Source organism: Lepidochelys olivacea (genome assembly GCF_965140295.1).
Source record: "Lepidochelys olivacea isolate rLepOli2 genome assembly, chromosome: 2".
In the NCBI taxonomy this organism is placed as follows: Eukaryota; Metazoa; Chordata; order Testudines; family Cheloniidae; genus Lepidochelys; species Lepidochelys olivacea.
In genome coordinates, this window is record NC_140412.1 from 86,145,783 (window position 1) to 86,168,700 (window position 22,918).

Below are 22,918 nucleotides of genomic sequence, written 5' to 3' on the forward strand. Positions count from 1 at the left end.
GTGTTTAACAGCTGTCACATTTCATCCCAAAGGCAGCTGCACTTCAGTAGCGTGGGATGAACTCTCCATGTAGTAGAAGCCTACACAGATTTGCAAACATGCTGAACATTTGCAGATCCCATTGACTTCAAGGGGATTTTTGGATGCTCAGCACTTCTGATGCACTTTGAGGCTTGCAAAAGGCACCTCATCAATCAACCAACAAAACTACAAGTATTACAATGACATTGATGTTTTGGAAAGTTGAAATTTCTTCAGCAGAGTAGCATGTTTAGAAACTATTTTTGATGGCAAAGAAACAAGTTCTTGGGAAATGGGTGAAACAGAACATTCCATCCCTGGGTACAAGGCTCAAGGAGCTTAAGGGCTACCTGCCTTCAGTTGAGGTTCTAGAGCAGTGGTGGAAACATTTGGGTCACAAATGAAATTGATGCAATTCTCCAGTGCCAAACTTAATAGTACTATTGTTATCCATTCTCTGCCTTCCAGTGTCTCTCTCTTTCCTCTATCACTATGCTGCTCCCTTCCCAAATCTGTCATTGGCAGCTCTCACCTTCAGCTGCTCATACCAAAGGCATCACTACCTGCAATGTCAGGTGCCTGTTTCTCTCCTGGTGCTAGCCATGCAACCAGGCCTTGTTGCATCATACCCCTTCAGTATATAATTTATGGTCCATCACTGGTACCAGTTTCCCCGTCCAATGTCAATTACTCAATAGCGGGATTAGGCATCCCATCCTCGGGCATATCAACTACTGTAAATCTAGGATACATGAAAAGCTGGGCCATCACTTGCCATTATTGTCTATAGACTAACAAATGACTCAACATTGTTTTCTAAAAGGTGGAAAACTTTTCTGCCTAAGATATCCCAGGAACTGTTGTGTACTTGGTTACAGTGAAGATCATTAAAAAAAAAAAATCAAATGAAAATGGTATTAGAGAAGAACTTTATGAATGGTCTAAATCAGGAATTGGCAACCTTTGGCATGTGGCCTGTCAAGGAAATCCGCTGGCGGGCTAGTACGGTTTGTTTACCTGCAGTGTCCACAGGTTCAGCTGATCGCAGCTCCCACTGGCCGTGGTTCACCATTCCAGGCCGATGGGGGCTGCGGGAAGTGGCGCGGGCTGAGGGATGTGCTGGCTGCTGCTTCCCGTAGCTCCCATTGGCCTAGAACAGTGAATTGCAGCCAGTGGGAGCTGCTCTCGGCTGAACCTGCGGATGCTTCAGGTAAACAAACTGTCCCAGCCCTCTAGCGGATTTCCCTAATGGGTCATGTGCCAAAGGCTGCCGAGCCCTGGTCTAAACCTTCCACCGTGCACTGGGCTTTATTTCATTTGTTTGCATAGGTTTTATAAAATAAAAAAGGAATGGTTTTAGCTGTATTTCAAGAGCTTCAGTAGTCCAAGAATGATTGCATTCTCATGCAGTTACCTCAGGCAGCCTGAGACCTATTAACAATAAAATTGTAAAAAGGAGGGCACATTAGTTCAAAGCCAAAATATTGATACAGGACCCCCCTCCAGGTCTCTCTCCAGAGTTCAATGAGAGAAGGAACTGGTAAAGTTAATACTTCCCTAGTAAAAATAAGTTATCATATAGCAAGCTATAGTATGTGAAGACAGACTGTATAAGGTGTTCCTCCTTATTAAGTATTTAACCATTCAGTCTCCTTTGTTATACTGTTATGAGCCCTTGAATAGGTTTTTACTTCAGCAGAGATTTTACCCAAGTGACTTTTCTTACTCTGTGTGGTTTTACATATGATACACTCAGCCTATTCTTTGCATTCTGGCCTGATCCTTTTTCTTCCGCTCAAGGCCCATTCCTTTCCCTGAATATTTGACAGTTCTTAAATGTACCTTCCACAGAATGGCAGCCCCCATGAGAAGCTCTGAGAGGCCGTATTGTCTGAATCCTCGAGAGGCTCTAAAACTCTCAGATATTTCTCTCTCAATGGAGCTGGCAAAGCCCATAATTGCTTCCTTTCTGTTCGGATGAAAAAGGCACCCAGCCATGGGGATTGTTCCCTCCTGGGTGAGAAGATGGAGGCCTCACTATGAGTCATGTAGAGCAGCTTATGTCAGTGCCACAGCTCAATTTTCCCACCTGGTTTTGCTCAGTGGAGCTCACTCACTAAAGTCAGGATTTACCTGACACAGCAGCACAATAGATAACAATCTTGCATTGGCAGAGGGATTAACACAATGACCTAATAAAGCTTTTCTGTCTCTAATTTCTATGATTATATTGTTACTGGATCAATGAAGAGAACTATGAAAAATACAATTACCAGGAAGCCCCGTTCCTTTCCTTGTTTCTTTGTCTTTGTGCGGACTGTACATGTGTCTCACAGAGAAATACAAGACCTGCTATATTAATTTGCACTAGTGAGAGACTGTTGAATGAAGATCAGTCCTACGCGTGGGAAAGTCTGACTGTTCGCTGAACATGCCAATAGTAGCTGAAAGCCAAACAAATCCTGTGGAATAAAATAATAGCATCTACCTTTTTGCTATACACAATATCCGAGCAAGAACACCAAAGGGAACTGTGAAGCCACCTCTGTACGCACAAAAACATCTTAGAGAGAGAGAGAGAGAGAGAATGTGTTTGTGTCACCGGCAGGTGCATGACGTGCATGGAAGGGCAGATATTTTTTAACTTGATGCAGCACACAGACACACACACACACTAAGGTTTTTTAATGTGTACTTGGGGAAATGTTAGTTTTTTGTAACACAACTTTCTCATGACACGCTGGTAAGCCTAGCTCTATTTGTGTTGCACGTGAAGCAAAGATTTTCCTAGTAAAGGTGCATTTTTATTGACTAGCTGAACAGCTGCATTAACTCATGGCTTGGTGTGCCAGTTAAAAGAATTTTCTCTTTGCCAGGAGTTGTTGTTTGTCACTTTTCTTTCAAATATCTTGAAGAGGAAGAACAGGAGGCGGCATTGTGTTGATTGAACACCACCAAGCTTAGTTACAATATACAAGGAAGCTACAGGTGCCAGTTTTCACACAACGTTGTTCCTATTTATAGTGTGCCACAGTGCCCAATTAGTCATAAAACACAAAAACTACAGGAATTCGCCTTGATTGCATGTCACTTTTTTTCTGAGTGAAAAGTCTGACTGCTCCAAACAGTTAAGCACAAACCAACAATGCGTGGCAAATCACCTGATATTAAATCACACTTGCAGGAAGTAATCATAATTCGGTCTTGAAAAACAGACCAAGTGTATTGGTAGCACAGATAATGTTCACCTTGATTAATCATGAGGGTCGGGTGGAGGTAAAGACCTTGCACAAGGGCTTTGTACATTCTCTCTCTGGAAAACAGTTTGAACATATCTGTTATTTGGTGCATTCTGGTCCATTCTGAATGCAAAAAAAGTCTTCAGAAGGATTTTTAATGAACCTCAGGGATATCACCTCTAGTTGAGACAGTTTAATTGTATCCAGAGAGGACTAAATTCTGTCAAAGAAAGGAAAATTCTCTCCCTCTGGTGGGTGGTAAAGCTTTAACAATGGGTCTCCATCTATCACATCACTGACACAAGCCTCCACTGTAGTCTTCCTGTGCTTAGACTCTGTCTCTTATAGAACACAGTTAGTGTGGTTATATCATGTGAGGGTGACAAATTAAAATGTAATTGGCTTAACTAGCATAAGGTATGGTACATTGTGGAGTACAGGCATGAAATTAAAATAATTATCCTTAATATACTGACTCCACAGCCTGAATTATTTTATAATGTTGGCATTCATTTGTATTGTTATGAAATAGAGATGACAGGCTTAGAATTCAGATGGGCATTGCTTTAAGAATTACAGAATGTCTTTGTCACACATACTGGACAAAGTTCATTCTGGTGGACAGAATTCCACTGAAAGGAATTCAGCTGTACTTCCTTATGCCAATTTGTCTCACCACGTTTTAGCCACAAGTGAAGGTAATTACAGCATGAAGGAACCCAGTGTGATGAAAAATAAACAAACATAGGGCTTGTCCTCACTTCACTGAAGTCAATTGCAGATCTTCTGTTGTCTTTGTGGTGCTTAACCCCATGTAGCTTTGCCTTTGAAAATATTTCTAAGCAGCCAGGCCTTGATCCTGGTAACACTTACATATGTGAGTAACTTTATTCATATGAATATTTCCAGTGAGTTCAATGGGATTCTTCATGTGAGTTGAGTTACTCATGCAAAGTTTTCGGAAGATCAGAATCTAAACCTCTGAATACTTAACGGTAGCTTTCTGGTGGTTATGCTTTTATACTTGACCACATCAAATGAATCATTTTTACTGTTATGGAATTGTGAATTTGCATTGAAAACCCGCAGCTCTTACAAACAGTGCATTAATTATTTTATTAATTTGCTCTTTTTTTACATTATGGGAAACATTTGTCTATTTACATTTTTCTCTCCACACACAAACTAGATAGATAATCCTATGAAAACCCAATTCATAAAGCCATAAAAATTCTTTCCACCCCTCCTTCTAAAGGCTTTCAATTTTGTTCCTTTTTTTCCAAACCAAAAACACTTTTAAAATCACATTTGGGAATGCAGGTAAGCCAGTGATTTACATTCCAGTTATTATTTAAAATATGCATTTAAACATTTTTTAAAAAAAGAAACTATAAATTCACAAAGATAAAATTTAAATTAATAGTGCACATCAGAACATTAAGGGAACACCAATAAATAAACTGAAATATATTACAAATAAGTTATTTCTATTTACCGTTTCAAATATTAAAAATCTTTACTCCATTTCTTCATCATTCTTTACAAAAAGATTATGAGAATTTTATGGAAACATCTGCGAAAAATATAATAAATACTTCTTTTAAAACTTTCAATGCAGGAGACAAAAACAACCTTTTTGTCTTTTAAATTTTCCCCCAAGGGAAAAAAAAGCAACAATTTTATACCAAGTTAAACGGAATATAGTAATTTTTAGTTTATATTTGAACAGATAAGAATAAAAAATAAATAATTACAACTTACACTAAAATAAATGATGTAACAGATGTCTGTGGTGATATGTAATAAGTCAAGTGGCTAACTAGTGGCATTGTAGGGGGCAGAAGTAGTTTCTGCCTGTATTTACCAATATCTAAATTCAAATTTTGCTGTAAAGCTAGGCAAATGTTATAATGGCCGGTCCACAGGTGTTAGGAACCAGCAGGCATTCAACTAAGAATCAATTTAAAATACATTCCAAAAATATCATATAATGTACAAATACAATTCATAATCTACAAGACTAAAAAGTCTTCCATTTTCCATTTTTTGGAATTCACTATGACATAACCTTTGTATAAATGTCTGTAGCCACTTCTCAATCTAAGTCTTAACTCTTCTTTCAGAAAACTTCAACTGAAACGTACTTATGAACGTGCATCTTCACCTGAATGCTGCTTTGTACATCTTAGTACAAAGGAGTTCCAAATAATTTTTAATACTTAACATGACTATATGACCAAAAGTGGCAGTTGGCACTATATATACTGCAAACACTGTGATTTTTCATTGCTGCTAAAAGTTAAATGAAGTGGGTTCTTTTCAAAACTAGCAAATACACTGGTATTCAAATGCTTATAGGGCCAACCTTTCAAAGCTCCCTTAACATGAAGCACTCAGTGGGGTTACACTGGATTTCTGATCACTGTAGTTAAAAGTCTTTTAAATATTAAATTATTAGCCCTTATCTTGTAAACCACAGCAGTAAATATTTGTGCCCTGTTTATAAATACATAGCTCAGATACCAATGGCTTTGAGAGGTAGCAAATTCTCTAGTGGCTTTACAATGTTTTCATGACACTATTTGGTGCCAAAACCTATTACCTCTCCTAATTTCTTGAATGAAATTAAATTAGCACCTGGCTATGTTACATTAAAAGAAGCTGTCTGGCATGATCTTAGATGTATATTTTTAGAAAGCACTTAACTTTCTGGTGGGAATTTCAAATGTTTTAGATGGGAGCTACACAGTTAAGGCTACCATGCACTGGAATTTTCACAGGTGGAATGTTCACACTGTTTAAATAAGGAGGGCATTTACAGCCAACTTTGGTTGGATGCAAAGTACACATTAGCCACCACTCAGTGGACTCTGTCACTATACTATTTCCAGGTTAGAGAGAAAAGATCTTCCTTTCTTGTAAGGGTAACACCCTGCTGTATGATGTCCAAGTGGGAGAAGAGATGATAAGAACCACCCTGAGCAGGGCAGGATTCTAACCTAGAGCTCAAGAGAGCACTAACAATGGGGAATGACTACTATGCCAGAAGACACAAAAGGGCATGGTCTGCTGACTAGGGGGCATAGCCAGGTGGGCCCGGCCAACTAGCACCAATGTTGCCTTCTGCAGCATGTTCAGGCTGCTCATTTTCAGCGACATACCCAAGACCTCCTATCCTGTGTTGGCACAATGGCTGGTGTCACTAATGCACAGCCAACGCCTTCCTCCATCAGTGCAATTCCAAGCAGCAAGAACAAGATTTTACCTTAAGTATCAAGTAAATTGCTGAAGACTAGGGAATGCATATTGTTCATGATTTCAAAAGCTAGTGTAGTGAACAAATATAGGCTCATTATGGTCCCACTGTGTCTGAAAAATCCTCATTTTTGAAAAATGGGGTATTTTATATTATTAAAAAAGAGACTAAAGGAGAAACTTACTCCCAGCTATGAACCATCTGATGGAAGCAGTCTGACCTGAAGCTTACAACCAGCTGTGTATAAAACAAAACAAAGTCTTGCTTTGAAAAACATCATGGATTCCATTTACAGTATTTCAGAAACAGGGGTGGATGGGTGTGAAATCTGATCATTTCACCAAGATTAAGACATCAACAAAACCAAGCTGTTTTTTCTTTTTTTTTCTTCTTTTTTAAATCCAATATAATTCATACAATACAATACAATAGGAAATGACAATACAGTACAGTTTTAAAAATTCTTAATACTTTGACAAAAAAGTCCCTTTTTATATTATCTTCAACCATCATTTCTTCTTATCTCCTTTCCTTTTGCCTTTTTATTGCCTTTCAAAACAGATGATTTCCCTGGAAGATTGAATTTACAATCTTCTGCTGATCAGAATGTTTAAGTAGTGATTGATGAAATACAAATGAGGCAGTTTGTGCAGCTGTGACAGTGTGCAGGTATCTTTTCACAGGATCTTTTCTGTCCCTCACCATCTCACCTGCACAATTTACTTCTCCCTCCTTTTTACCACAACACAGCTATCTCTCCCCTTACCTCGCCCTTTGTGACGTCTTAAATTCAGGTGAGATATGATTCTGAGGTTTAGAATAAAGTGCGCCATCTGCTTTAAAAATAATAGTAATAAAAAGAAGGGAATCTGAGCCATAGCTCCTTTAATCTTTAATGAGGAAGACGGCAGAGTCCCAAAGGATCACCCTGCATTACTGAATTTCCAAAATACTCTATAGTTTTATATTGCTGTACACCAGGTAACAGACTAACTTTAGATAAACTAAAGATCATGAATGAGTTAAATGGTGCATTTACTATACAGGTGCATGTGTGTCTGTGTGTACGTGAGTTCTGTATTTATTTCTTAAACAGAAAAAAGGATTGTACTCTCTTACATGAGGCAAAGTGGGAGCATCAATACATGTGACAAAGCATTATAATGACATGGGCAAACCTTTAGAAAGCAACGGTTATTAGAGGACACCTCTTGGATGATCGACAACTACATCACAAAAGTGGACTTCATTGGGATCATTGGGATTATGGAGGGAGAGAGAGAGAAAGAAAGAAAGAAAGAAAGAAAGAAAGAAAGAAAGAAAGAAAGAAAGAAAGAAAGAAAGAAAGAAAGAGGAGAATACAAATACTTAATGGTGGCTCTGAATAGGGACCTAGAGGAGCAGATTATACAAGAGACTTGTCTTGCCAGTGAGAGTCCTCCTGGTGGGATCCCTTCATAGCCTCGTCTGGGCTTCGGGGATGTAAATCTCAATGCTTTCAGCGCTCTCAGTGGCTGAATTCTGGCGGACAGATGCGGCTCGTTTGGCAGCCATCAGCCGTTTCCGGGCCTCTTGACGCTGTGAGCTTTCCAGAGAACGTTCCCGTAAGAGTGGCACCTGACCTTTCGCTGGCTTCTTTGGCACTGGAGGAGGGACCCTTCTCTCCTGATCAAAGCAGAAGGTTAATGACATTATACAGCTTCTCAGGGAAAGCTTGGAAAAAACTAGGATAGGTCAGTAGTTAGAACACACATTTTACCTAAGGTTTGTTAGTTCTTATCTGCATTTTTTTCTTCATTGAACTGGCTTTTGTATTCAAGGGTTCATAAAAATAATGTAAGCTTAAAGCAAAGGATAGTATTGATAGCAGTGCTAGTTCTCCACAGGTACGGTGTGTATTAAACGCCTGGCGCTGAAAGGGCCGAAGCTCCCACAGCTAACCAATTAATGCGGTTCCCATTGGGGAATCCAGACTCCTCGTCCTGGTGCCAGGGATTAGAAAGGAGAGCATCTTAAACAGAACTTTGTAGCACTATTTAAGCTAATACAGTTTCATAAACCTAATGTTTAAATTCTACTACGGAATTAAAAAAACCCAACTCCTATCAAACTCTTTGGGTTTGTCAATAACATTAATTTACTATAGCAGCAATCTGTGTTACAGAAGTGAAAAGCACAAATGATCTTGTCCCTTACACACAGTACATACATAACACTAGATGGGCTTACAACACAGATTCAATGGATATATATCACACAGTAAATGTAATGTAAACTAGCAGCTTGGAGTTGGCTATACAGTTAGAATAAAAAACATGTGCTTAGTGGTGGCTGATCTTGGTAATAGCTCAAATAATCCACACTTTTCATGTCTCACTATAAAAATTCTTTAAATTTAGCACCATGCTGAATGAGCGTGAGGAATTACAATAACCTACACACTGAAAAACGGGTAGGAATTTTAAAAAAAATCACTGAGAGAACATACACTAATCGTCACTTGAGCAGCCAAAGATACGTGGTTAACAAAGATGTAATTTTTATATCTATAAGGATGGCTTTAGAAAAAGTGTGTATTCAGTTCTGAATTTCAGGCAGCTATAAAGTTTTTGTCATGTCAATTTAGATGGTATTTTAAATTACATCCCCTTCCAAATGTGAACATGGTTTCTGAGAGTAGGGATTTTATTACTACAAAGATTCCATTCTAGCCTTTAGTTTGCTCTCATGTTGATCACAACAGCCTTTATTACTTGAAATATAAAGCTGCCTAGTTGCACTTATTGTTCACACTTTGCTTTTTCCTCTACATCTAAAGATTAATCTATGCTGTTTAACAGGCCCAGGGGGGGAGGCGGGGGAGACAGAGGCAAATGCAAATATCAATTCCACAGAAAGTTTTCATTCTTTTTTTCCTTTTAAAATAGGAGATGAACAGTTTAATTTAAAATCACAGTCAAATGAAACAGGAACAGAGTCAGTGTAATTCTTTAAAGTGCATAACCTCTACCTTCCTACTGCAGATTGTAAATACATACGATCCTTTCTTCATTACTGCTTAACTTCTTTTAACCCTTTATAGTCTTCCTTTTGGTGGGATTTCCTTGAAATGTTTTCAAGGAAAATGAAAGGGACATTTTTAGTAAAACTCTCTTTTCTTCATGCTGAAGACTGGACACATTCTTTTGCATTAGAAGCTAATGAAAAATCGTATATTAGCATGTGCGCGCATGTGTGTTTGCAGTTTTACAGCTCCTTCTCAAAAAAGACATATTAAAAAGTAATTACCTGACTTCTGTATTGTAGCCTCAGAAAACAAACAAGGGCCACCCCCAAATAAAACACTAATGGTATTCCTCTGATGGTTTGGGATTAACCTGGAATTTGGCTCTCCTAATTCAGAAACAAAGGGCATGATTTTTTAGTTTTGTTTGGTGGGAACAGGATTCTAACAGAACTGTATTTGGAAGTTCTGTGGAAACTTGTGTTCTGTGGAAATCTGCTGGAAGATTTGTGGAAATCTGTGTTATTATTTGTCCAAAAGAAAATGCCACTTTGCTTGTCCGCAACAAGATGGATCAGAGCTATTTTTAGGGCAGTTAATCCAGACATCAGTTTGGGTTACCCAGACGTATATATTACTTGAAAAAGGGTATAATACTTGGTCTGCAAATGGTGCACTCCTTGCTCCCTTGCCTTTTTGGTGTATGTTATATCCCTACCTATGTGTCATAGTTATCAGCCAATGCCCATTTCCGAGTCTAATGAGGCTAATGGAAACCGAGCTGTAGTGTTAGATGGCAGCAGGAGCATAGCATTAGATTGTACATTCCTCTGGACACAGATCTGGCTTTAAGTGTTTTCTGTGAAGTTTCTAACCCACTTATGGGTTCTATAAAATAAACAATTATGATAACAATAGTTTTGGAGAACTGTATTGTGGCTCACCCAAGGTGCTGTTTGACCAGCTGATCAGCTGTCTTGATGGTGAGGATTAAAAATAAGGATATGTGCCAAACCAGAATGAAAAAAGGAACGTGGTTCACACTTGGAAACCTGGTAGTCTCTTTATGGCAACAACGGAAAACTCTGTTAAAAATAATTACCAGTGCTACAAATGATTTTTGGGCTATCTCAGAAAAATAACATTACCAGCAAAATGAACCCAATTACAAGAATTTCCATTTAAAAAACAAAAGAAAGCAAACAAAAAAAAATGGCATGGAAAGATTACCATGCAACTTGTAGGAAGTTTGGTTTTAGCTCTGTATGACGGCAGTTGGTTTATCACTGTACTTATGATCTGGTTACCAAAGTCAGTGATGATTTCTAGTTTTCTCAGTAACAAAGCCTAGAGTGTGCAAGTAAACTGAATTCTTGCTATATGCAATAATATGCACCATAAATGTGATTTATTTAAATTTAAGAATCAATATATATGGCAGTTCCTTCCAACGACTGATAAACTAGTATGATTAAATGTAAAGTTTAACAAAGTACTACATTCCCATTATCCAATTCACAAAGACAGATTTGGTTTTAAAATATGCCTGAAACATATTACAGATAATATCCCAGATGATTGTTATGTAAACATTGTTGTTACAGTGAAATGAATCTGATATGAGCTTCATTGCACATTTTTAACATCTGTACGCAGAGGACTATTTAATTTGTCCAGTATTTGTGCAGGGTTTTAAATGAAGCATACAAAATCTACATTGTTCTACCTTCTTGTCATGAGGATCCATCTGTTTCCAGTTATTGGCCTTTAACTGATGAAGTTCATCAAATTTCATACTAATATTTTCTATGGACAACTGGAGCATATCCCAAAACCCTGCTAAATCCTGGGAGGTCGGCCTTGGATGTGCATTAGGATTCTGTACAACAGAAGAAAAAATATTTTGGCTTTAGTATCTTTTAATATAAAGCATTTGTGCAAATGGCTATGCACCTCACAGTAAAGCAGTTTACTTTGATTCAAATTGATCAATGAGATACTTAGAAGAAGTTAATAGAAATGAGAAAGAACACTTTTTACTCGTATTTTTACTTATAAAGATTTAGAGCTAAATTCTGACAGGTGTGCTCCAGAAAACCTGTGGTTTCCCCTGAAGTCAGTGGCCTCAATTCTGGCTACCCATCAAAACATAGGGAAAGGTTGCTTCTCCGTCCTTCTGTAACAGGAGCAGCAGGGTGGCACTCTTTGGCACAGCCAAGGGGTCTACCCTTGGTAAAATCCTGGCTGCACTGAAGTCAATGGCAAGACTCCTGTTGACTTCACTGCTGTCAGGATTTCATCCCACATTTCTGCATGTGCATCTACTGATTCAACAGGGCATTAATTCACATTTGTACAGTGCTTCAATGATATTAAGGACTATGAAAATATTACATTTTAAATAAATGTACCCTGGACAGATTATTTATATTCCTGGCAAAAATAATCTGGGCAGAGGGAAATATATGGGGAAAGAGAATATAGATGCACATTAACCCTACTTTTGCAGGGTACTCTTTTGGGGAGAGTTATATGTTGAACCAGAATCTGACTGTTAAAACTTTACTTGTGCCACGGGCTAGTAAGATTTTGACCTTCCAGTCAAATGATACACACTGCTGTGGTGAAGTCTGTCTAAAGGATCTCTTTAAATGATTTACATCAAATAGACTGTTGGATACATGGGTTTACAGCTTGATTTTTCAGAAGTGCTGAACATCCACAACTTCACTTGAGGTAATGGGCTCTATGGGTGTTCAGCGCCTCTTCAAATCAGACCTGTCCTGACACCCAACAATTCTATATGATAGCTGGCTCAGTTGAGATTATGGTTTTATCTCACATTGTGTTAACATATCTTTCTCCAGCAAAAAGTAAAGCAGGTGCTGGTTGTGAAACTGTTTCCCTTAAGAAATTTCTACCACTGTATTTTTTTCATAGTGGGATGCCTATCCCACTATGAGAGAAGCAAGATGCCTATCCCACCAAAGCAGTGACTGTGGAAAAAGAAGAAGTCACTTTTCTGCATAGAAAGGATACAGGTTATAACAGGATTCTTAGTTCTTGACCATTGACATTATTAGGTAGGCAAACTGAAATAGTAACTTTTACATACACAGATATGGGAACAAAATACTTTTTCATTCTTCATGGTAAAAAGAGAAGGACTAACTCATGCAGAACTGATTTCCATTGCATCTTGCAATTTAGGCAGATTTCTAATTTAGGCCCTGATCCTCTGAGGTGCTTTGCCTTCAGTGAGAGCTGAAGGCCCTCAGTACTTTGCCACAGGAGTGAGCCTCTGATTCCAAAGTAGAGTTCAGTATGGAGTTTTTACAGTTATATTTTTCTCTTTAAGGCCTTGATCCAGCTCTCTTTGAGAGACTCCTAATGACTTGGATGAGAACTGGGTCAGGTGCTGAAAGAAAATGTCATATTAAAATATACACTATCCCATAATGTCAACTTGGCATAGTTCAAAAAGTGTTTTTGTAACAATGAAAAACAAAATCAGTTTATCTGTAATTTGGAGCCATGGCAGTCTTATCTCAGCCTGATTGGATGTTTTAAGAAGAGAGCTTAATAACAGGATGGTTAGTGCAGAGGAAGGAAAGCAATGAGTTCTGCGGTCCATTCTCTGCTCTGCCCTGAACCTTTCTGTGCTACAGATTCCTCATGAGTAAATTGGGGGTAATTGTGCTTATCTACTCTGCAATGGTGAATCATTAAACATTTGATAACCGAGGGCTCTTCTGTTTAGCAGACAAAGGTATAACAAGTTGAAGTTGAAACTAAATAAATTCAGACTAAAAATAAGATTAAAATGTTTAATAGTGAGGATAATTAGCTATTGGAACCACTTATTAAGGGTCGTGGTGGATTCTCCTTCACTAGAAATTTTTAAATCAAGATTGGCCAGTTTTCTAAAACGTGTGCTATAGCTGAAACAGGAATTAATTTAGGGAAGTTCTGTGGCCTGTGTTATACTGGAAGGTCACAGTAGATGACAACTGTGGTCCCTTCTGGCCTTAAAATCTATGAATTAGTTTAAAACGTGGTTTGAAATCTTTGATAAATGCGAAGTATTATCATCATTTTAGGTATGTGGTATACAATGTATTGTGCATTATTAGGGATAAGCAAACTGATTCTGAGAAATTAAGAACTTTGTTTTGCCTTTTTTGGGGATCTGGAAGAGTTTGATTAGCTTCAATAATTCATTATTTTTCATTTTTGCAAAATGGTACACTGCCTTGGTTTGGAGGCAGATGGGCCAAAACTCCACAATAGATATTGATTTACGGTACATCTGTCCAACTGAAAGCAAGCAGCACTGGAAATCCCATGAGAAAGTGTCATCCCACAAGATTTCCAGTCCAATTTTGAAAACTCAAGAGGTTCACTCAGTTTTGAAAAGCTTCCAAACCTTTGGGTGCTTATCTGAAAAGAGTCCATTCCAAGTGTGAAATCCTGCCTCTGTAGAAGTTATTGGCAAAGCTCCTATTGAATTTCATCCTAAGCCTTTTGAGTTTCTCTCTTTTTAAATTATTATGGGCCTCACAGAGATCTCCCACTGTTTTTACACTGGTATAACTCCATTAAATTCAATGGATTTACATTGGTTGGATGAATCAAGCCCTTTATTGGAATAAATTGGAGATATTCTAATCTAGAAAAAGCTTTAGACAATTTAAGGCATAGTGACTCACAGAGTAAATTCCTTAGCAATAACAGAAGCACAATCATATCTATAATAAACATTACATACCAGGTTTTCTTCACACAGTTCTCTGAACTGGTAAAATTTCTGGGCCATGAGAAGCTGGGCACTGCCCACTGCAGTTCGAATTTTCCCTAGAACTGACAGGAAAGCAAACATAAGTCAGCACCAGTTATACAGTGGTGCCTTTCTGTAGTGATTGAACCAGATACACCAATGAGGAAGTTATGGAGTAAACAACTTTCATTTTACCTCTTTTGCTGGTATAGCTTATACAGGATCCCCAAATGAAAACATTGGTGAAACAGGATAATCTGCCCTTTTAAAGGACGGGGGGCTGGTGATCAGCCAACCCTGTTTGCTTATCAGACCCAGTTGGGAAGGAGAGAGGTGATACTTATAAAGGGCTGAGAGCACTCAGTTGTGGGGAGCTGTGGGACAGAGGTTGGCTCTTGTGACGGTCCCTGGAGCAGAGAGGTGTAGCGTGAAGCCTGTGTTGGTCAGGGGAATAGCTTTGGTTTGTGTTATCTGGTGAGTTTTTTGTTTGAATTAATAAGCACACTTCTATGCTGGTATAACCACATCTACATGGTAGCTTTTGCTGATATAGAAATGTTGTGAAAAATCACCCCCTTTCTGACACTGTTATATCTGCCAAAGTTTCTAATGTAGACCTGATCTCACATGCAGAAAAGTAAAGAGCTTTCAGAAAGTGTTACAAATGTGGAACTAATCATGTGCCATATTGGGGAAACACAGCTTTTACCAAAACCTCTGCTGTTTACCTCAGAAACAGAGGGCCCAGTTCTTGGGTCTGGTTGACTGCTGGCTGGTGCTGGTCCCAGGAGGAGGAAACAGTGGCTGTATGTCACACTTAAAACCCCCACCCTGATCCTAGGGCCATCCAGAGGCTTTTTCAGTCACCACTGCAACTGTGAGCAGCTTCAGGGCTGCTCTCAATTGTCCCCAGCCACCTATGGTCCTAACTGGCCATTTCAATAGCCAACACTCACCAGAGCATAACGGTGCTCCATGTCATGTTTCCCCCAGCTGCGTCCACTACACTGGTAGCCGGGAGGAAGGCAGCAAATGGTCACTATGGCAGCTTTGCACCTCTTGGCAATTCCCGCACACTGGTCAGTTAAATCAGCTTTGTGGTCTCTTTGCACCATCAGAGTGGTGCAATGAGTTAGAGTAGACCCTGGCCCATAGTATATGGTTTTACAACAGTCTGGATGGACTTAAATTGGTATTTACCACTTTACTAATGAAAGACATTTGTTCTGCTTTGATCTGAACCATTATTATTAAAAATAATTATTGTAGCGCCCAGAGGCTGCAACTAAGATAGGGCCCCATTGTGCTAGGCAGTGTTCAAGCAGAGAGAGGCAGTCTGTGAAGAGCTTATAGTCTAAATAGACAAGACAAACAATGTGAAGTAGGGAGAACTGAGGCACAGAGAGGTGAAGTGACTGGCCCGAGGTCACCCGGCAGGTCAGTGGCAGAACCCAGAATAGATCCCAGTCTCCTGACTCCCAAGCCAATGCCATGTCTATGGACCACGCTAAACCCCTATAAATTCAAACACAGTGTTGAGGAGAGCTCAAAGGGGGAAAATGCCTTCGACACTTTGGGGTTGTAAAATCCACAGTAAAGAACTCAGCCCACCCACAGGCCAGACTTTATAGGTGGCTACCAGAGGCACTGCTCCAAAATCATTTAAAACTGAAAGACTCTTCGGGGTATTCACAAACACGGAGACCCCAAGCAAGTAGGGACAAAACTAAGTTATGAACTGAAGTAGGCTTAACTGAAGCCAGGTATACAATCACAGCTCCATGTTTTACCCTTTTAGGGCTGATTAATGTAGCACAACAACTTAGCCGAGTGGAAGTAAAGTTGGACATAGAATACACTGTAAAAGGAAGAAGGGTAAAATAGTCGGGGGGGAGGGAGGGAAGGGGAAGCCTTTTATGATTCTTCCTTCAGAGCCCTACAGAAAAGAATGCCATGCATACACAAGCACAATCCAAGCCTTTCACTTTGCTCCCAGAGCTTAGCACTGCCAGGAAATAGCTCTGAACTAGAAGATTCACTAAGTGGAATATTTTCAGCACGTTGCACCGGGAATTCTACTTACAACTGTCATTATTGTTAGTAAAGGTTGCGTGTCTAATTCCCTGCGCAGTGTGCTGCAAATGCACCCCTTGCAGTGTCTAGTCATTTATGCAACCCAGTGTGCAAACCACTCAACTGAAAGGAACTTTCAATGGTGGGGAGGAGCTACTTTGAGAGCTTTCATGTGGTTCCCATTGTTATGAAAACTCTTCCCACTGTGTGTATTTCAGAACAGCTGCCTCATCTGGAGCTTGGCCATCTGATGCTTCACAACACAGCCTGGGAGTTGAGAGGGGGGAAAATGGTCCCTCAACTTTTCAGTAAAAAGTTAAGATAGAACTTTATATGAAATATACATTGATTGCATGGAGGTAATGTTGAAAGTCTGTTTATAAGTGAATTTAAAATGCACTTTTTGGTGGGGGATGGGGATGGACACGAACCCCTTTCTTTTTGTTTTTAAAGACTACTTAATAAGTTTAATATTCTAAAATAGCATTCGATAGAACTGGGGGGAAAGGACTGGCTAGTTGTTTAAAACCTTCACCCCAGCTGATTGTGAGATGCATGCTGATGTTCTCCACTGTAACCACTTCTGCTGTCGCTCCTGCTGTATCTAGTCAAGTGTGTCGTCCCCCCCCCCCCCCCGACTATTTTCCTACCCCTGGAAAACAAGCAGGCCATTAACATGTTACCAGTCAACAAGACCAACCCTGTCACAGAAGTTTAAAAAAAAGACTTCAAACAAAGCAGGTGAAAGACTGAAAGGAATCTCCCCAGAAGGCAAAAAGTCTCCTCAATAGCTAAATACTAACTTACAATACTTGTTGCTTTTAGTTTTCAAGGCAGCGTGCCTACTCCTCTGACTCAGTCAAAATCTCTAGTGCCAGGAATGGAAGGGTTAAGGTGTACAGTGGTAAAAGAAATAAAAACACACTGATGCACTTATCTGGCTAAAATCCTGAGCGGCTCCATTCTTGAACACAAGTTTGGGGACAAATACTAAGTGAATAAGAGGAAGTGACAATATATCAGAAAACGACTGATGGAGTCTTAAGCAGCATGGGGAGGTGAGTGTAGGAGGAAGGTAGTATATATAAAAACATTGAAATTGACTACTTTAGTTCATAATGCTACAAACAAAATTTACAAAGCAAGCAGACAAAAAATCCCTCCTGTTCATTAAATCCATCAAGATGCAGTCATAACAGACCCTAGCAACCATTTACTTCTCTTCCAGAATAAAGTGTCCATATGGGAGAGTTATTGTGCAATAGCTATAGTGAAATATTTAATCTGGAATAGCTAAACTGGTCAATTTCCCAGACATGCTCTTAATCTGGTATATTTTCAAAGTGGTCTAGTACATCGAGCACTGGTCAGGGATTCTGGAGACCTAAGTTTTATTTCCATCTTGGCCATTGGCTGCTGGGTGACCTTAGGCAAGTCACTTCACCCCTCTGTGCCTCAATTTCTCTCTGTGTAAAATGTGAATAATGATGCTGACCTCCTTTGTAAAGCGCTTTGAGATCTACTGATGAAAATACCTAGGTATTATTTATAGCCACACAGATTATAAACTCTTTGGAGCAAGGACCATCACTTCTAATGGTGCCAAGTACACATTTTGGATGATACATAAATAAATGCAGGGGTAGAGGAGTGAAAATGCAACCCCCTTCCCCCACCCAATAAGACAAAAAGTGGAGTTTGGTACATCTTGAAAGGAGTTTGCCTGCATATGTATCAAAGAGTAACAAGAAATAGAAAAAAGTGATAAAGAAGTAAAATTGAGGTGATGTGAAAAGTCATAATATGATGAGGGTTTTTCAAAAATATTATTTGACCTCTAAACACCAACCAAACTCTTTGCACTTTGATTATGATGGACCTCAGGGTCTAACAAAGAAACCACTTTGGGACTGTGGTTATAAAATGCCACATAAAGAATGAACACCTGATGTTTACAGTGTTGTTGTAGTCCTGTTGGTCCCAGGATATTAAAGAAACAAGGTGGGTGAGGTAACATCTTTTACTGGGCCAACTTCTGTTGGTGAGAGAGGAAAGCTTGCCTCTTGCACCAACAGAAGATGGCCTGAATAAAATATATTACTTTCTCTCTAACACCTGACAGTTAGTCAGGGGGAACAAGCTGGATAACAGAGGAGACTGGCTGACTGCAAGGCTGAGCATCAGGAATAAGGGGAGGGAACAGTGGCAGAAAATAAAATGGACCAAGACTGAGGTTTGTGTTGCAGATGTTAGCTGTGCACTGTGCATATGAAAGAACCCTGCCATAGAGATGGTACAATCCATTTCCCAGCCAGGATGGACCAATATTTAGCCTATTTGTGTCAACAGACTTGCATTTAAATAACTCAGAGCATGACAAAAGCCAGGAAATTCAAAGTTAATGCTAACACTCCTGTCCTTAGTCAGCTATTAAGGAGAAAAGAAGCGGAATGAAACAAGCTAAGGACTGATTCTACAACCTTATACTGAGTAGCATTTATTATTGTGAGTGATCTCATTGGAGATTAATGGCACTATCTGGATGAGTAAGTGCCACTCAATATGAATAAGCATTCCAGAATCAGGCCTTCGGTCCTTTGATTTACCTGTTTTTTTTAGTGTGACTGACAAGTTTTCTAGTTATAGTATTTTGTAGCCCATGGATATTTCTCTTTTCTTTAAATCTTTGTACACTGGCAAGGATAACATCTGGCACCTGGCTCTTCTGAGGCTTTGGGAAATCGGCTGGTGTAGAGGGAACTAGTCGGGGAGAAGAGTTATAGAAAAGCAGAGTACGCAGAAGAGCCAGGGAGCTGTAAGAATAACTGATTATTTTATTTGCTCATAATTAGGACTACAGGAATACATCTGAGGGACAAAGAGAAATCAGTGTTTAGTTTTATTTTCTCATGCATAATCACTTGCAGAAAGAAGAGTCACTCCTATCTCTCTCTAAACTTTCCTCCCTTTTGTTCCTGAGCTTCCAATTTCATACTTCATTTAAAACAAACTACTAAAACTTTGAAAGCCCCACATTAATTTGTCACAGTTTGTTGCCTTTGCTTAGCAGAAACCCTAGATTTGAATACAGGGTTACTACAGATTTGAGGTCAACTTTTATGTCTAAACAAGCCCAAAGGGGTACAATATACATGCTAAGTGATAAGATTGATGATGGGCACAAATTTTGTTAAATTCCTTTGTTTTCTTTCTTAGTCTTTCATTTGTTGGGTCTGACTCATCTCTCCATTACACCAGTATTACACATCAGACCGACTGTTTGCTTTGGACAGTCATCTTAAAGTTTATGAATCAATAAGCTACACTACTTCACAAAGATGAATGGAGATGTTTCTTAAGATTAATGAAATCAAATTAATTTTTGAAACTCTACGTGAATTCAGTATATGGCCCAAGGATTATAGGAATGCTTTTGTTTGTACCCACAACCAGCTGCAAATGTGCCTTGAGATCATATTTCTATTGATTAATACCAGTGTGAGAGGAGAATCTGGTCCATTTATATAAGGTTTGTCAGAGTTTGTTGTGTGGTAGGGTCAGTTAAAGGCCTGATACAAAGTCAATTAAAATAAATGGAAAGAATCCCATTGACTTCAGTAGGCTTTGAATCAGGTCCTTAATACATGCTTAGGTTTGCATGCTTACTTCCAACTGTTTCCTTTCATCAAGAGAAAGCTCTAGAATCATTGCTGAATTCACAAAATAGTAAAATATGGTGAAGGAGTATCTGGTGTCCTGACTGAAAGAGTGAGTATACAACGATAAAGTGATATTAATCTGCCTACTACATATGCTACAGTTTTGTGAGGAAATGTCTTCAGATAAAACCAGCAAATTTCATACAATAAGTAGTTTATGACAAGAAAGTGGGGCAAAGACATATTTATGTATACTGGTATTTCTCCCTTGAATGACTGAAACCCTAACCAGTGTTTTTATACACAGCAGTAGACTGCATTCCTAGCTAGAAACATTCAGTCCCATCTGGTAGATTCATTCCCAGTTAGATAATACCAAACGTATCTATGTAACATACAAGCTACTGTCAAATAGCAGCGAGCCGTCTCCCAGAGACAGCTGTTTCACACAAGGGCTGCATTGTCTGAGAGAAGCTTGTATCATTTTACTTCAAGTGCTGAGGGAACAAGCATTCTGTCAGCTGCCATGGCATTGAAGAAACCTCGCTCACTGCAGATTTTCATTATTTTGTTATCAGGCCAAAAACACACTGCAGACTGTCCGAGTTGAAGGTTGAAAACAAGAGATGCATTCCTTGTTCTACTTACATTTTATCAATTACAAATCCCCTCCTTCTCTGAAGCATTTGTGTGTGTGTGTTTGTGTGTGTGTATGAAAAAGACATGATTTGCTTCTGAGTTTCCAACAACAAGCTTTTGTTCTCAGCACAAGTGAGCCGGCTACTGTGGCCCTCACCATATGCTTTTATTTGGCTTCAGATAGAATAGGAAACTCTGTCCTGCAGTGGAATGTCAAACACAATGTCCTCAGGAAGCAGCTGTCACATTCAAGAATCGTAGATGACATCACAAAGAAGCCAGTAACTCACTAATGATTGTTAAACAAGGTTGACCCCTTTACCCCCTGTAACCTCCACCAAAACCAGGAAGTGACAGTTAATAAAGAGGTAGATAAATAATCTGCAGGATATGTAAAATGTAATTTTACATGGAGGCAATAGTAGAGCCTACATAACTCTTACCTTACTCGCCCCAAATTAGAATTTTTCCACTGATTGCTAAAAGTTTTAAGATGTTATAACTAAAAAGACAATGAAACACATCAACAAAGTTCTCATTAAAAGCTGTGTATAAATTAGCCTTAATAAATTCTATTTCCCCACTTGCCCTACATGAGTAATTGTTTTGATGGGCAAGTAAAATATCATTAGGTTTTTCAATTATCATCAGTCATTATGGTAACAAGCAGGCCAAGTATATTTTGTGATTGGACTGATATTCATTTTTCCCACATATGTATGTGTGCACACACTTTTCAACATAACCCCCACAGCCCAGTTCATGCGTTTTATCGTCTGCATACCTACAGGGGGTAATTGTTCCATTGTGGCATGTCTCCTGTGCAAATCACTGATAATATATATTAAAGATGAAACCCAACCAAAACCCTGAATCCAAACACACCTCAAATTTGGGAAGTTTGGATCTGCCGCTGGAAGTTGTGGTATGGGCTCCAGTTTTTTGGTTCAGTGGAATGGGTAGTTATATCCTAGCATTAAGGTTTTGGTAACACTTTTTTTATAAACCCATTTTCAGTTGTTTACTACCTTGCCAAATTATAACCATTTGGTCTGAAATTCTCCACGGTGGGTTTCTACATTGGGTTGAATAGTTTCAGTAACAATAGTTCAGCCATTTCTGGGAATGAGGCTAGGGAAAAATAAACAGGTTGTAGTCTGAGTGTGCCAAATCTATGTGTTGTGTGCCTTGAACTCACAATGTTGTGTAATATTTGCATGTGCAAAATTAGAGGCCACATTATATATATATATATATATATATATATATACACCTAGTGAGGGTCACAGAATATGGGGAGCCTGCAATATCCAGAGGACCAGCTCAGTGGCAGGAAATCAGCTGTGCAACTCCCATTTAATCTAAAGTTTATCATATAAAGAGGAGCATTTAGCCGCGACTCTTCACAGCATCACATATAGAATAGCGCAGAAAAATTATTTCATATGCCAATCCATACACTGTGGATGTTTATCTAAATAAGGCCCATATTTGTCATCTATACAAATGTACACAAGACAGCTTAATTTCCATCCACGACCTCTTAGGAACATGGTATCCAAGGAAACTATTATGGCCTGACTTCCAGAGCTGTCCCAACTTCAAATGGAGTTGCAGGTACTGGGCACTGCTGCTAACCAGGCCTATCGTCTGATTATTGTGCAGATAAATGGCAAATTGCCTTATCAGACCTCACAGGATTCAATGGAAAGACTCCTGCTGACTTCAACAGGCTTTGGATCAGGTCTGAAATGACTATTTTTAGCAGTGATATTATTGTATTCAGTTACTTACTGTCTTCAGGTAAGTTGCTTTCCTGTTCTTCCCTCTCCATCTGTTGGCACCAGCCCTCCATACGATCTCTTTCTGCCTGAAGAAGCTTCAGAAACCAGTGCCCATCTCTATGACAAACTGACCTTTGAACAGCCTCCAGAGTATCTTCAGTTATAGAATCAATCCAGGGATCCGGAGGGGGTAAAATTGAAGGATCAAAATCTGTATCAAAGTCATCATCTACTGCACATGCATGATAATGGTTTCCTGACCCCTGTATGCTAACAGTGGAGGTGCTTGCATCTCGGGAATATTGTCTTGATATTTGCCCAGTGAATGTACTGTCCTCCTGAGGGTCCACTGATATTTCAAAATTCTCATGGAAGTCCAGGTCTGCTTGCACAGCTGCTGTTACACTATTAGATCGCGTAAACCTGCGGAAGCTTCAAAGAACATAAAAACAAAATGCTTAGTGTT

General features: G+C 39.2%; 1 protein-coding gene across 1 annotated transcript in view; it reads right to left on the bottom strand.

The window, feature by feature from the left end:
* Positions 1–7,009: 7,009 nt before the first annotated feature.
* DLGAP1 (DLG associated protein 1) overlaps positions 7,010–22,918 on the bottom strand; it is a 642,070-nt gene continuing 626,161 nt past the window's right edge. The window contains exons 9-12 of the mRNA XM_084618849.1: positions 22,463–22,884; positions 14,289–14,380; positions 11,247–11,399; positions 7,010–8,181 (exon numbers count right to left, since the gene is read on the bottom strand). Of these exons, the coding sequence (XP_084474975.1) occupies positions 7,972–8,181; positions 11,247–11,399; positions 14,289–14,380; positions 22,463–22,884 (877 nt within the window). The 3' untranslated portion in view covers positions 7,010–7,971. The remainder of the gene's footprint in view (positions 8,182–11,246; positions 11,400–14,288; positions 14,381–22,462; positions 22,885–22,918) is intronic.